Source organism: Chiloscyllium punctatum, chromosome 37 (genome assembly GCF_047496795.1).
Source record: "Chiloscyllium punctatum isolate Juve2018m chromosome 37, sChiPun1.3, whole genome shotgun sequence".
Classification (NCBI taxonomy): Eukaryota; Metazoa; Chordata; class Chondrichthyes; order Orectolobiformes; family Hemiscylliidae; genus Chiloscyllium; species Chiloscyllium punctatum.
The window spans coordinates 23,756,937-23,773,225 of NC_092775.1; the positions used below are offsets into that span (position 1 = coordinate 23,756,937).

Here is a 16,289-nt window from a genome sequence, read left to right on the forward strand (position 1 = left end):
TAAATTAGTTTACAGAATTTTCTCTTCATTGATCCTGTCACATGATGGGCACAAAGACACCAATAAGTGTAAATTTAAGATTAATTTTCATACCAATAAAACCAACATATCATTTCTCTTAGAACAGTCAACAATGGTTAGATAGACTAGAGTTTCGTCTCATCATTCTGGGTAGAAATAATCCCAAACTATAAAGAGAAATATTACCACCACCCAGTACCCACATTTTCATTTCTCAAGCCTCTACAAAAAGTTCATTCTAGGTTGTAGCTACGAAGTATACACTTTTCTGTTCAAATTTAAGATGTCATATACAATACCATTGTGATACCTTGTTTAAAATTTTACACAAAATTTGATTATCGTATACTTCTGTTTAAGACAATGAAAATAGACGAATAATATATTAATGGTATAGTTATGTAAAATAGGAATGAGTTATACTAAATCACTTTCGGTTACAACCTTTGTACCATGGAATGTAAAGCACTTAGTAACAGTAAAATACTGTTCTAAAAATAATTATGAACCGCTCCTTTGGTGTGCTTCAATTATAGCAAAATGCCAGCTGTTTAGTTTCTTCTGTACTCTTAATTAGTTGAATATATGTGTGTGCGTGGTGCGTGCGTGTGGTGTTGAAAATTAGCGAAGTCTTATGGGAGCAGAGATGAGGAATGTAATTCAGAATTGGTGCAACAGCCGTCTAAATGTTAGAGACACTGAAGTCAGGAGTCACAGAGCTGAACGCAGCATTCTGGGGACTTTTAAAAATACATAGAAAATTACAGTGAGGATTAAGCTTTGTGAAATTATGGTATTTTATGGATTATTATTTTATCTGAAAGTTCCATCACACCTATAAAAGAAAGACCATCACAAAGAAACTCAAGCTAGAAGGCTATTTTGCCTCCAGACATCTTTATGGAAAATATTGTTTTTTAAAAAAAAACAGTCCACCAACAATGACAGTTCAGTGATGAGTAACAAATCTCATCTATCTCTAGTAAAATGTGATCTTGTCCTAATGCATTCAGTCTTGGGCACAAGTGCCGAAAATCAATTCCTCAGATGAGAAAAAAAGCATGAGTAACAATTTTAAACAACAGATACAGATTTACCATAGTTGCATTATAACTAATCAAAATTTAAAATATTTAAATCTTTTGAAATTAAAATATTTTGCTCATGAATTTAATGTTTAAGTAATGGCATCTTGAATGTCAAAAACTAATTATTTCTTCTGCTAAAAGCCATTGAAAGAAACAGAATAAAAAGATGGTTGACAAACATTTGGCAATCTTCGAAACACGACACTATGTCACACAGAGATGGAATAATGGAGACTATTACACGATAGAAAGTATATTTGGACAAAAGCTATTAGGTAGTGCTTCTTTCACGTTTTTATGAATGTTCATCAACTTTTTTGAACATGACACTTGCACCTAACAGATTCTTAAGTCAATCAAAACACAATGTTTCTCTCCATAATTTATCTTCATCTGAATGCTTAAAATTTTAACTAGTTATCTACATATAAACAACCACTTTAAGCTACTACTAGATTCAGGAAGTAACCGTAACAAATGAGACAAATACTTTAAAATTTTGGCTGCAAAATCCAAGATCACATCTGAAAAGGTTTTAAAACTAGATTAGTTTCGATAAAACCTTTTTGGTTGCATGTGCTTCTTTCATAAAATGATTCTATGGTTCCAAGTCATATCTTCTACGTCACTTCTGTACATTTTGAAAAATGTGAGAACATTGAAATGCTCTATTGCTTTGCTCTACTGAATGGTAGAGGTTTACATCATTTTGCAGCAGCAATCCAAATTTACAGAGCCAATGGAAGCATCTTCCGAAAAGCTATTGTGTCAGCAAACAGGAGCACATTTTGTTTTAAGATCAAAAGTAACAACAACCCAATAAAATTGAGCTCAGGTTTGGTTATTCAAAGAAACTTCATCTTCTTTTAAATTTTTGACAGTTAAATTAATGAAGAATTGTTGATGTACTTTTTCCAGTCCTTTTCCTGTATATGCTAGAGAAAACACCATTTGCTATTGAGGCAAAGCAATTTGTTTACTGTACGGAAAAATTGACTGTGATGGATAAGAGAAAGCCATGCAAATGATAAGAGAAGCATGGCAACCAATATACACACCGATGAGATCAGATTTAACATTTAGAAAGAAAGGATTTTAATAGTCTGTTGAATAGCAATGCCATATATACTAATAAACATTGCATTCTATTACTTGGTGCTAAATGTTGCTTGTAGAATCGCACAGACTGCTGAAATTTTAAAGTTAGCCAAAAACGTGTACAAAAGATCTACTCCAAATCACAGCCGGGTCTGTGCTTCAGGGACATATATCTCAATACTATCTGCACTCTCTGTTGCAGAGTTCTGTCGTACAGATGCAGCTCGTTTAGCTGCCATTAATCGCTTGCGAGCTTCCTGACGTTGCTTGTCTGCTGAATCGGTTAGCTTTTCACGATTTATAGGAGTCTTAGCCTTTGCTGGTTTCTTTGGCACGGGCGGGGGCAGCTTTTTCTCTTCCTTTGAGAAAAAAATACTAATATTAAAATGAATGCTGTTATTCTAATCAAGGTTACAATTTGCTGTCTCATTATGTATCAAAATGTTTATTAGGATTTGTTGGCATACCATTTTCCCCTCAAAATAATTAGCTAATTTCTGAAGAAATGAAATCTACAGCAATTCTGTAATGTAAAAAAAAAATCAATGCCAAGGAAAGCTAAAGTCGTAAGCACAACCAAAGTACAGTATTTCCAAACACACTCGACACTGTAGTGTCCCCATTACTTCAAGAATAGATAGGAGCGCCATCAATACGCCGTGGGCAGTACAGTGGTTAGCACTGTTGCCTCACAGCGCCAGAGATCCAGGTTCAATTCCCACCTCAGGCAACTGTCTGTGTGGAGTTTGCACATTCTCCCAGTGTCCGCATGGGTTTCTTCCGGGTGCTCCGGTTTCCTCCCACAGTCCAAAAATGTGCAGGTTAGGTGAATTAGCCATGCTAAATTGCTCATAGTGTTAGGTGAAGGGGTAAATGTAGGGAAATGGGTATTGGTGGGCTGCTCTTCGGAGGGTCGTGTGGACTTGTTGGGCTGAAGGGCCTGTTTCCACACTGTAAGTAATCTAATCTAATCTAATCTAAAAATACTAGACACAAGGGCAGAAAATAACAATGCCACTACCAGGTTAGACTTAGTCGTGAAACTGTTGTGCTACCTGTCATTGACAAATGTCCCCTGACAAGTGAAGATATCAAAAGGAACAGAATATTCAGAATTTGTGCACAAATAAACTGATTCTGCATCATGATTTATTGGAATGCAACTTTAAAGTTGTTAGAAAATGGTTCCTGATATTCATACATGAGTTACAAATGTAGTACAAATTCAGTGTTAGGCCCTGATCTCAGTATTTCAAACAATTGCTCCTCCAGGTGACTCACTTCATTCTTCTCAAGGTCAAACCAGACTAGATTTAAACTCATCGATACTGGAACAACTTGTGGTTCCTTTAACATGAAGAAGTATCCTAAGTGCATCACAGGACCATTATAAAACTCAACTGAGCCACACAAGGTAGTTTTAGGTCAGATAATGGCATGTTTTAAGAAATGTCTTAAAGGTGAAAAACAAGGTACAAAGTGTAGATAGGAAATTCCAGAGTTTTGTGGGTGAAATAATAGGCACAGTCATCAATGTTGAAGCAATTCAAACCAGGGAGATGCATTAGAAGCTAGAAAAAAACAACACAGATTTCTCGGGAGGGGCGGTAGGGTTAGAAAAGATTACAGGGATAGTGAGGGGAAAAACCACGGAGGGATTTGAAAACAAAGACAAGAATTTTAAAATAAAGATATTGCATGCCAGGGAGTCAATGCAATTCAACAAATATAGCAAGGGCAGGAGAGTGGGACTTGAGTTAGCACACAGATCATAGAGCTTTGAGTTACCTTAGCTTACAGGATGTGGGAGACCAGTCAGGAGTATTGGAACAGTCGAGTCCAGAGGAAATAATAGTATTGGATGATGGCAGACTAGCTGAGACAGTGCAAGGTCAAGCAAATCTTCAGATGTGGAAATTGACAATCTTCGTGATGGCACAAATGAGGCCAGAAGCTCACCGTGAGATTAAGTATGACATTAAATATGAACAGACTAACTAAAGCTTTGAGAGAAATAGAATGGTAGCTAAGAAATAGATCTTGGAAAAGACATAGAAAACAGTGGCTTCAGATATTCTAATATTAATTGCTCATCAAATAGTGAATAACTGCAATGTTTGCACCTTGAGGTCTTTCAAATGCTGAAAGTACTGAAATAAAAACAGAAAAATGTTGGAAACATTTCAGGGTGATGAGCTTGGGTCTCTGACAAACTACTGGCCTGAAATAAAATATCTTCCATAGATACTGCATTGTGTTTTGAAAATGTACAAACCAATGACATAGGTTCAGTTGATCAGCTGTACCATTAAAATAATTATTCAGTGGATAGTATACCACTTTTCTGCAAACCTTCTGTGCAGATTAGTGGATTCAAAGCATAAATTTTCATCCTAACCATCCGTTTTCAATTTCACAAACATGTTAAAAATGCAGAAAAGGAAATTAAATTCAAATGCTGGGTGCAAACTATTTAGTGAGCACATATTTATCCAGTCATTAGTTACTAAAATATGTCACACCTTACACAATTTCAGAATATCTCAAAGCACCTTACAGCTGATGAAATACTTTCTGAAATTCTGTCACATGACAGTTAATTTTCATGTAGCTGACTCCATAAACAGGAATGTGATAATCACCTAATATTGTATGCTAGTGATGTTGATTGAGAGATAAATATTAGGTTACTGGGAATAACTTGCCTGCTCTTCATCAAAGATTAACTAATAGCTCAGCCCAGCATTCAACGATGAATATTCTTGCCTGTAGCGTTACTGAGTATTTCCTTTTGCCAACAGTATTGTATGAAAGTTCTATCTTTTCACAACTTGAAAAATACAGCATGCAATAATAATGTGCAGTCCTTATTGTATAAACTAGGTGAATTTCAAGACAAACCACAAGTTTCAGTCAACAGTACCACACTCCAAATCCCTTTGCCCTAAAATCAGACCACACTAAACTTAAGCAGACATATTAACTTGTATTTCTTTATACTTCATATACATGTACAAACAAGGAGCAGGAATAGACCATTTGATCCTTCAAGGTAAAAACAATGACTGCAGATGCTGGAAACCAGATTTTGGATTAGTGGTGCTGGAAGAGCACAGCAGTTCAGGCAGCATTCGAGGAGCAGTAAAATCGACGTTTCGGGCAAAAGCCCTTCATCAGGAATAAAGGCAGATGAAGGGCTTTTGCCTGAAATGTCGATTTTGCTGCTCCTCGGATGCTGCCTGAGCAGCTGTCCTCTTCCAGCACCACTAATCCAAAATCCAATTTGATCCTTCAAGCCTGCTTCATCAATTAATATCATTGTTGATCTGATTGTAACCTCAAATCTACATTCCTGCCTAAATCCTATAACTTTTCACCTCTCCTCTCATTGAGGATTCATCCACCTCAGTTTTAAAAATATTCATAGCTCTATTTCCACCACTTTTCAGGAAGAGCATTCCAAAGACTTACGACTTGCAAATTAAACAAATATCACCTCATGGTTTTAAATGGATAATCACTAGTTGCAGATTCTCCCACAAAATTAAATTTCCTCTCAACATCTAGCCTATTAAAACTCAAGAGCTTCAGTGTTGCAATCAGGTCACCTCTTACTCTTAACTCCAGCAGATACAAGCATAGCCTTTCCAACCTTTTCTCTAAGGCAATCCACCCATTCCTATTATTAGTCTGCTAAACCTTCCTGAACTGTTTACAATGCATTTCCATCCTTGTTTAAACATCTATTATAAACTCATTTATTTATACTGCTGTGGTGCATTTCTCCACATAGAAATATCATAGTTATATTCAAAGCATACCATTTACCACACTTCAAATTTTGAGATAAAATTGTAACCTACCTTCTTTTCTGGCATTTCAATAATTTGCCAGTCATTAGTTTTAAGATGGTAAAGTTCATCAAATTTCAAGCTAATATCTTCAATGGAAAGCTGCAACATGTCCCAAAAGCCAGCCAAATCTTGTGCAGTCGGTCGTGGGTTTGCATTTTGATTCTACAAAAGCATAAGCACAAAAGTGACAATCAAGATTATGAAGTGTTGCTCCTCGTTCCTTTTCATTGAATTGTCTCTTCCTTCTCCAATTCATGCTTTTGTTGGCAAAGAATTTGATTATGAATGGCTTTGCATCCAGGCCAAATTTGCTTCACCCTAAATTCACACTTGTGCTTCAGAAGCAACCAAATTTGTACAGCATTCAATGTTCAAGGTATTTTCTAATCAAACCTGTTCAGCTATGCTACTACATACTCTTGGATAACATAGGACTTGAACTTAGGCCTCCTTGCTCAGAGGCAAGGCCACTACCACTGCACTACAACAGCTGTTGAAAGCTGATTTTGCCATAATGTCATAAAATTAAAAGTACTGGAGAGCAAGGAGATTGTTGGTAAAGGAAATACTTCATCACAGGATGTGGATGAAGCAGCAACCATTGCATCATCAATTTTAATGTTTGTGGTCAGCTGTTACAACCTTATGAACCAGGATTGTCAGGAATCAATGGTTACACCCTAATCTTCATGATTCAGGATCAGGTTATTTACTGAATTTGCACATTGAGCAATCATGTAGCTCCCTCTGTTGGTTTTACCACTCTACATATACAATGTACATATAAATTTAAATTTAGGCATACATAAGGGAGGCGATGGCCTAGTGGCATTATCACTGGACTGTTAATCATCAATGTGGTGGTCCAGAATCAAATAATTTCATATAATTTCAATTATATTGAAGAAATTATTCCAATAGCCAAATGTAGACATCATACTGGTCAGAACATAGACAACCATACATATCAAAAAAATTTGTAAGCAAGTCACGTGAATGGATTTATTTGTATTCAATGGTAAGTGATATTTGATTATCAACTATATTTCAAGATAGATTATAGTTAGAAAGTGTATAATTTGATAACAGAAATAGTCATGATAACATTGAAAGAGATTTTTGCTACTCAAGGAATTCAACATATAGTTGTTCAACAACCCACGTTTTGCAAATTGATACTTCAAGTATTTTCCAGAAGTTATTGGATTCCAAAGTATCACAAGTTTGTCAATATATCTTCAGTTTAATGGAGTAGCTGAACATGGAGTCTGAACTATCAAATCAATTTTGAAAAGAAATGAAGAATTTCAAACAGCAGAACTGAACCACAGACCCGCGCCATTATGAAGACACTTTCTTATGCAAGGTCATTCTCATAGTTCGTACACCAAACTTTGTCACCTGAAATAAATTTAGTGGGGTCTTGTGACCTGCATTGGTGTTCACGATTCTGTTTCACCCTCCCCCTAACCCAGGCCCGGGAAGATCAGATTTAACCTAGTACAGTGTCTTTTCCCTAATTACAACTCCTCTGGAGCTATCCCTGGAGTTGCATAGGAGTGATCCTGTAATTGAATGGGAACCAAGTCAGTTTTTTTATGGAGTGAAGCCGTAGGCTATTTCTTTTAGCCTGTGTTCAAAGTTTGGACTGCTCTTTCTGCCAGACCATTGGATGGTGGATAGTATGGTACTGTCCTTGTATATCAAATGCCATTTGACTTGAGGAAATGCTCAAATTCCCTGCTGGTAAACAACGGCCCCATTATCTGTGACCAACACTTTCTAGAGTCTGAAAGTATATAGCAAAAGATGTATGCAGGCCTTCTATTGGCGTGTTTGATGAATCAACTCTATGCATGTCTAGCCTCTTTGAATAGGCGTCCTCAATGGCTAAGAACATCAAGCTCAAAGGACTTGCGTACTTTACATATAATTGAGTCCAGCATTTGCTCAGCCATTTCCACAAATGTGAGGGAGCTGCTGGCGGTAACTGTTCTCTTTGTTGGCACTCTGGGCACTGCCCTATCAACACAGCTACGTTTGCATCCAACCCTGGCTACCAGATATAACTTATGGCCACCATTTTTATTTTGGATGACCCTAATGGAGCTTAGCCAGTATCTAGCAATGAACTTTGCTGAGGATAGTCACTTCTGCTCCCCATAATAATATGCCATCCACTTCTGGTCTCTCCGGGTCTAAAAAGGTTTCAGTCTGGTTGTGACAGCCCTTTGGTTTCCCCCCTTGTTGCCAGGTGTTTCAGTTTTGCCAGCACCAGATCTTTCTGCATCCAAGGTCTGATATTACCAGACATGTGATTAGAAAATTTAAAATCATTCGGGACTGTTCCAGCAGACATTGGAATTTGAATTCAACAAAAGTCTGCAATTAAGAGTCTAATGATGATCATAAAATCCATTGTCGACTGTCTGGTAAACCCATCGAGATTACTGATGTCCTTCAGGGAAGGAAGCTGCCATCCTTACCTGGTCTGGCCTACATGTAACTCCAGAACCACAGCAATGTGGCAGACTGTTAACTGCCCTCTGGGCAATTAGGTATCGGCAATATATGCTGCCTAGCCAGTGGCACCCTCATCCCGTGAATGAATTTTTAAAAATTAGATCTTTTTAAGCCAGCATGTAGGTAGGGTAGTTTGACCTAATTGTACAGAACAAAGTTGGGCAAATGGTAGAAGTGTCAATGGGGGGAGCATTTTGGTGATAGTGACTCTAGGATCAAAAGGTAGGTATGAAAAGGGACAAAGTTGAACAGGAATAAAAAGGTCCTGAACTGGGAGGAGGTTAATTTTATGATAAGACAGGATCTGGCCAAAGTGAACTGAGAATGGCTACTTGTAAGGAAATCTAGAAGCAGAAGTCATTCAAAAAAGGAACGAGTAGAAGTACAGAGCCAACTTATTCCCATTGAGGTTAAGGAGGACTGATAAGGCCGCGGAATCCTAGAAGAATGTGCAAGATAAGGAAAAAAAGGGAAGCTTATGGCAGCTACCCATGACTAAAAATAGCAATAGTCCTACAGGAGTATAGGAAGTGCAAAGGTTACCTAAAAAATAAATTAGAAGATTGAAGAGGGAGCAGGAAAAGACACTGGCACGTAAAATAAAAGGAAAATCTAAAGGCATTTTAGAAGTGTTTTAGGGGTAAGAGGATAATCAGAAGAGTACAGCCCAGGAGGAACCAAAGTAGTACTTTATCCGGAGCCAGGAGATTAAGGCAATGCTTTGAATGAGTACATGGCATCTGTATTTACTATAGAAAGAGATGGTCTGAGTATAAAAATCAGGGAAGAATAAACTTGAACAAATTAGCATTGAGAAGGTGGAGGAATGAGCCGTTTTAATGGGCTCAAGACAGGATAGTTCTTCAGGCCCTAATGAGGAACATCCCAGGCTGATGTAGAAGGCAAGGGAGGAAACTGGCCCTGAAGTTCATTTTTACATCCATTATCGCCCCAGGAGATGTGCACAGGACTAAGTCATGTGGTATTACTATTCAAGGAGGAAAGTTGGGATAAACTGGGCCCCTATAGAGAAATGAGTCTAACATCAGTGGTTTTCATGGAGGAAGTGACAAGGTGTGCAGGTAAGGATAGTGTAGTGGATGTAGCCTACGTGGACATCAGTAAAGTTTTATCAAGATGTTGCATGGGAGACTAGTCAAGGAGTTAAGAGACCAGGGGATCCAGGGCAACTTGGTAAACTGGATTCAAAATGGGCTTTGGGACAGAAGGCAGGAGGTGCTGGTCAAAGGTTGTTTTTGTGACTGGATACTCAGTGGCGTTTAGATTAGATTAGATTACTTACAGTGTGGAAACAGGCCCTTCGGCCCAACAAGTCCACACCGCCCCGCCGAAGCGCAACCCACCCATACCCCTACATCTACCCCTTACCTAACACTACGGGCAATCTAGCATGGCCAATTCACCTGACCTGCACATCTTTGGACTGTGGGAGGAAACCGGAGCACCCGGAGGAAACCCACGCAGACACGGGGAGAACGTGCAAACTCCACACAGTCAGTCGCCTGAGGCGGGAAATGAACCCGGGTCTCTGGCGCTGTGAGGCAGCAGTGCTAACCACTGTGCCACCGTGCGGCTTGGTGCTGGATCTCAGACCATTTGTAGTGCACATCAATGATCTAGACACAAGCGGGGGAGGTTTGATTAATAGTGTTTAAAGATAAAAAAAAATTGTTGTGAAGTAAATAGCAAGGAGAAATGCCTTGCTACTTGTCTGGGACAACACACACAGGCTGGTCAAATGGGCAGATGGAGTTTAATTGTGCTAAGTGAAATGTGATGCATTTAGGTAGAACAACCAAGCTACATGATAATGATAATATCCTCTGGAATGCTTAGGATCAACAGGATCTTGGTATGCATGCCCATAGATTGTTGAAGACTTTTGGCCAGGTGGATAGGATGTTTAAAACAACATATGGGATACTTGCTTTTATTAGTCAAGGCATTGAATATAAAAGCAGGAAGATTATGACTGAGATTAAGCTGTTGATTAGGTCACAGCTGGAGTATCGTGCGCAGTTCTAGTCACCATGGTATAGGAAGGATGTGGTTGCATTGGAGGGGGTGCAGAGGAGATTTACTAGACCCAAACTGGAGTGTTTCAATTTTAAAGATCGATTAAACATGGAGGGGCTATTTTAGTGGAGCACAGAAGGCTGAAGGGGGATTAAGGTCTACAAAAGTATGAGGTGCATAGAAAGAATAGATAAGAATGAACTTTTCCCCTTCGTAGAAGGCATAGATTTAACTTGAAGACCAAGAGGTTTAGAAAGGATTTAAGGAATTTGTTCTTATAGTGTGTGGAGATAACTGGAACTTGCTTCCTAAAAGAATAGTAAAGGCAGTTAGCAGATATACGAAAGCATTTCAAATAAATCAGATGTAACTGTGACCAAAAACAACTGTAGTTTGAATGTGCAATGCTCAACAGAACTTCACAGAACAAAACTCACATTTAACAAAGCCTCAAAGAGGTTTTTAAAAAAGAACTTCAAAATGAAACAATGTGGAATCAATGCATCTATGATGTTTGAATTTTCTATGTAGGACAAATAACATGCTAAAATATGGTTATTTTGGAAGATGTGGGATTTATCCATTCTGTATTAAGGCAGGAGCCAGCTCAGCTGGACCAGCTGTTCAGTGAAACTCGGATGTACCACAAAAAAATGTCCTGTAGGGGGACACCTTATCTACTTCAAACTCAGAAAAGGCTGCTACTGCTGAAGAGGCATTTACACAGGGAAAGAATGTGAATGCACAAAGAAAAATTATTGCAGCAAAGTATAATGCAACAGCCCGAGCAATAATTTTGCTGAGGTCTTATGGGAAAGTTATATTCCAATGAGTTTTTGAATTATGAAGTGAGCATGCTTCTCATTCACACAGCATGCAACAGATCGCAGAATACTGCAGTGCAGGTCACCATTCAGCCCATTGAATCCGCAGTTGTTAATATTGTCACTCGAGTTCATAAACCCTCAGTAACTGCTTCTTTACCAGTTTCCCCACTATTTGTTAGCCTGTAAATACACCAAGTAGTGCCGTAAGATTACTTGCAGTGTGGAAACAGGCCCTTCAGCCCAACAAGTCCACACCAACCTCCGAAGAGCAACCCACCCAGACCCATTCCCCTACATTTACCCCTTCACCTAACACTACAGCCAATTTAGCATGGCCAATTCACCTAACCTGCACATTTTTGGACTGTGGGAAGAAACCAGAGGAAACCCATGCAGACACGAGGAGAATGTGCAAACTCCACACAGACAGTTGCCTAAGGCGGGAATTGAACCCAGGTCTCTGGCGCTGTGAGGCAGCAGTGCTAACCACTGAGCCACCATGCCGCCCACCTTAACTCCTTTATTGCTTCTTAAATTTGCTAAATGGATCATCTCTTTTTGGCACTCATTCTATTACTGAGTATTAAGTAATGATAAACCCAATAAATATATGTGCAGAACAGAAAGAGGAAAAAAAATGGATTCTTGATACTATATAAGAGCTGCCCTTCGTGACACAACAAACAGATAGTTAATAATAAGTACAAAGTTGAAATTGTCTAAATTTTCTACGTTTGTAATTTTATATCAATTAAAATTACAGTCACAAAATCAACATTCCCAAGGTCAGATTCAGAGTCCATACTGAACTTGCCTTTTCTTTTCAAAAATCAAAGTCTACGGGATTCACTGACAGTGTCAGATCAGCCACTTATTGTATACCCTGCCTAATATTCTATCGACCTCCCTCCCCAAACATCAATGAAGAGAGAGAAGTTTGGCAAAATTCAATAAACTAAATACTACAATCCGTTCTCCACATCAGAATTTGAGAATCAAATTTACTGAAATTTCTTGATTACATATCTTCATCTACTGAATTGGCAGAGCATAAATTACAGAGGGAATAGTTGATAAATTATATGAGAACTAGATGAAAACAAAAACAAAATTGTAACTGGCTGAAGAAATGCACAGATCTAAAAACAGATAGTCTTTGTGAATACAAGGTATTTGTTTAAATGGATGAAGCTGGTGCTCTGATAAGTTAACTGCAACTGCACTTAAGACAATCATCCAATTCACCTCTTGAATGCCTTGATTGACGTTGCCTCCAAATTGCTGATTTTGTTTTGCCAATTACCTTAAGACTGTCTCTTGTCTTCAATCTTTGCATCACTGAGAACAGTTTCTTCTTGTTCACATGTCTAGGGCCTCAGGATTGATTTTTTTAAAAAGTCAAATCTCTACAGCTTTTATCCTCCCAGAACATCCCAACTTCTTCAATCTAATGACATAGCTGATGTCCATCCCTGGAACCACTCCTTGACTATTTCCTACACACGAATGCCTTCTCATTTTTCCGGATGCGTGATGCTAAGAACTAGGCATAATACTCCATGTGAGGCCAAGCCTGTGTTTTATACAGGTTTAACACAACTTCCTTCCATGCCCCTACAGATAAAGCTGAGGGCACATGCTTGTTGTGCAGCGGGTTTCACTGAATGAAAAGTCACAAAGGGAATGTTTGATTACTCTTCGCTCTTTCCAGCCCAACACATAATTAGGGACAAAATTCCCTTCCCAACCATGTGCTAGGATTTGTTTGTGCAACGAAACAAAGATTTTCCTGCTCAGCATGGCTTACACCCATGCGAGGGTATGGGTAGTGTGTGCCTGTGTTTGTAATGTACATGTGCATTTCAATTTACATACTGAGTCATTGGGAGAACCGACAAACATTGTTGCAAAATCATTGAAGAATTGCCCTTGCCTATTGTAAATGATGTGGCACAATTCAGAATTCACAATGTTAAATCAATTAAGTATTTTATCTTATTGCATCCAATTAGAATACATGCTCATAATTACAATCAAATTACTCAGATGCAGAAGATGTGTAAAATATATATATACCAGATTTTGCTCGCAGAGACCATGGAACTGTTGTAATTTCTGGGACATCAGAAGTTGTGCACTTCCTACTGCACTTCGGATTTTTCCTAGGACTAAAGAAAAAACAAATGAACATTTTCCATGTGTAGAACAAGCTACATTCTGTACTATATTGAAAAAATGAATAAAGTGTTAAAATTAAAAATCTGAAGATCAGGCAAGAAAACACAGGGCAAAACAAAAAGATTTAAAATCATTTTGCATTACATTGCTGTAGCAGAATCTAACTCCCTCACTTGAAGTTTTCTACTTTTTCCCTTCAATATCTGAAGGCTAGACCCCAAATTCTGCTGTTCTACCTACCTTCCATTCTACATAGCTTCCTGTTATGTTCTTTTCAAATGTACATTAAAATACTAAACATCTTCCTGTCACTTCCTGCAATGTGTTAGAGGATGAGAACAGCTATGAAGTAGTTCCAGAAATACTCTTCATTCCTTCAGCCCTATGCTTAGACCTGAAGACATCACCTACTCAAGGGTAGTAGAGGTGATACTGATCCAGGTTCCTTCTAGAGAAAGTGAACACAGTTGTAAGTCATCTGAACCTGAGAGTGCTTAGTAGTATAGTGTTATAAGTGGTGTAAACAAACAATAATACATCAACACTGTAAGACAGTACTAGAATCAAACTTTTACCAGCTGTAAATGATTCTCTTGCCATTTGTACAGTTATGATTTTATATATATTTTTAAATAGTTGAAACTAAAAACATTCGAATCAGCTACAAAGAACGTCCAGGATTTTTCAAGGGAATTAAGCTAAAATCTAGCAAAATACAGTTGCATAAATATACCTGTATTGCTGATCTGTTTTCAATCCCAAATTCTGGTTCTATGGCCAACCATAAATTAAAATTTACAGCACAGGAAAACTTATACCTTTGTGCTGAACGCAACAGGGAAAGTAAGGTAATTGGTATATTCAATATATAATGTTAATATCATAATATAATACTAAATATGAACTAGAAAGCCTAACCACCATATTTTATTGTCACTATGCAAGACGAACCTATGCAAGTTTTTATTTGAATAGCATCTGGAAAAAAAAACAAAGAAATATATAGTTCCAACATTTAAAAGATTGTTTGCAATAATTTAATAACTGAAGAAAACAACTTTGAAAAATTTCAATACCTTTGTCATTTTTGTAACTAGCTATATACTACAGGGAAAGATCAAAAGGAGTCAAGTTCAAGTCAATGAGGTGCATGAAATCTTAATATTTGTTAATAGCATAGACTGCTGAACAAGCAAACATAGTTGCAGTTTTCTTTTTCCCCAGCTGGCCTTATTGCAACGGCACAGCAACCCATTTATCTACTGGAAATAGTTACTCATACAATTAAACATCCAGTTCATTAAATGCCCAAGAGTCAAGATGACAACACAAGGCTAATCTTTAACCCTCCAAACTTCTCTCCTTTCCCAAAACAATACACTTCTCCTGTGACATTAATATAGGTTCAACTCTTGTAGCAGCTCACCAAAGTGCAACCGTGTAAACTTATGACAGCAAGAAACTGAAGGCAATTAATATTAGTAAAAAAATTTTCATGAAACTGACATGGACAAAAAGTCTACAATTTCCCAGGATCTGATGGACTACATACATGGTCTCTTTTTAAAACAGCAGATAAAGTGGACATTGTTCATTATTTTTAAAAACTCCCAAGATTTTAGAATAGTCCCAGTGGATTGAAATAAGCAAACTTAACTCTGCAAATCAATTTAGAAAGCAGACAGAAAAGAGAGCGCTACAGGACAGTTAGACTTACATCAATCATTAGGAAAATCAACTCTCAGAAGTTTCACTTAGATGACAAATTTGAGTGATTTTTTTTGAGGATGTAATTTATAGTGTGGAGAAAGGGAAACCATTAGATGTGTAAACATGAATTTCGAAAAGATGCCATACGAAATGCTCAGAGGAAAGATCATAGTGCCCAGAACTGGACATTATACATTAGCGTAGATGAAGTTTTGATTAAATGGCCAGGAAACTGACAGTAGGGATGTATAGGGCATTTTCAAGCTGTTAGGGTGAAACTAGTGGAGTGTTGCAAGGATTAATGCTGGGACTTAATTATTAAAATCTGTGTCATGGACTTAAACAAATCAACTAGGAGTAATGTATGTAAGTTTATTGATGAAAGTTGTATGGAAATATATATTATGGGGAGAGCACAAAAACTATAAATGGGCTATGAGAGTAGGTAATGAAGTGGTAGATGGAGTATAACGTGTGAGGCTATACACTTGGTATTAATAACAGAGAAGCAGAACTACTTCTAAAAGGCGTGCACTTGTAAACGTTGATATTCATAGGGACTTGGGTATCTTTGGGGAACGCAAAATTAGCATGAAAGCAATTTGGAAGGTAAATGATAGGGTGGTTTTTGCTGCAAAGGAATTAGGGTGCAAAAATGTAAATTTTGCTTTTATTGCCTATGCTGTGGTGATTTTACACCTCGTGCAGTTTTGGTCTTCATATCAAAGTAAATATATATTTCAATTGGATGGTCTGTCATTAATGACATGTTCCCACAGAGATTGAGAATTTTTTGATCTCTTATGGAATGAGATATATGGAATTGTGCGAACAATGAAATTAACTTAGCCATGATGGAATTAAATGGAAGTGCAGACTTGAGAGGCTGAATAGCCAATGGGTACTTATACTTTTGGGTCATTTCCATTTCTATTAATAGTGCCATGAGTCTA

General features: G+C 37.7%; 1 protein-coding gene across 5 annotated transcripts in view; it reads right to left on the reverse strand.

Annotated features, from left to right (window-relative positions):
• Positions 1 to 885: 885 nt before the first annotated feature.
• LOC140462943 (disks large-associated protein 4-like) overlaps positions 886 to 16,289 on the reverse strand; it is a 572,009-nt gene continuing 556,605 nt past the window's right edge. For all 5 annotated transcript variants that reach the window (XM_072556463.1, XM_072556464.1, XM_072556462.1 and 2 more), the window contains 3 exons: positions 13,525 to 13,616; positions 6,071 to 6,223; positions 886 to 2,566 (listed from right to left, as the gene is read on the reverse strand). In XM_072556463.1, the coding sequence (XP_072412564.1) occupies positions 2,348 to 2,566; positions 6,071 to 6,223; positions 13,525 to 13,616 (464 nt within the window). In that variant the 3' untranslated portion in view covers positions 886 to 2,347. The remainder of the gene's footprint in view (positions 2,567 to 6,070; positions 6,224 to 13,524; positions 13,617 to 16,289) is intronic.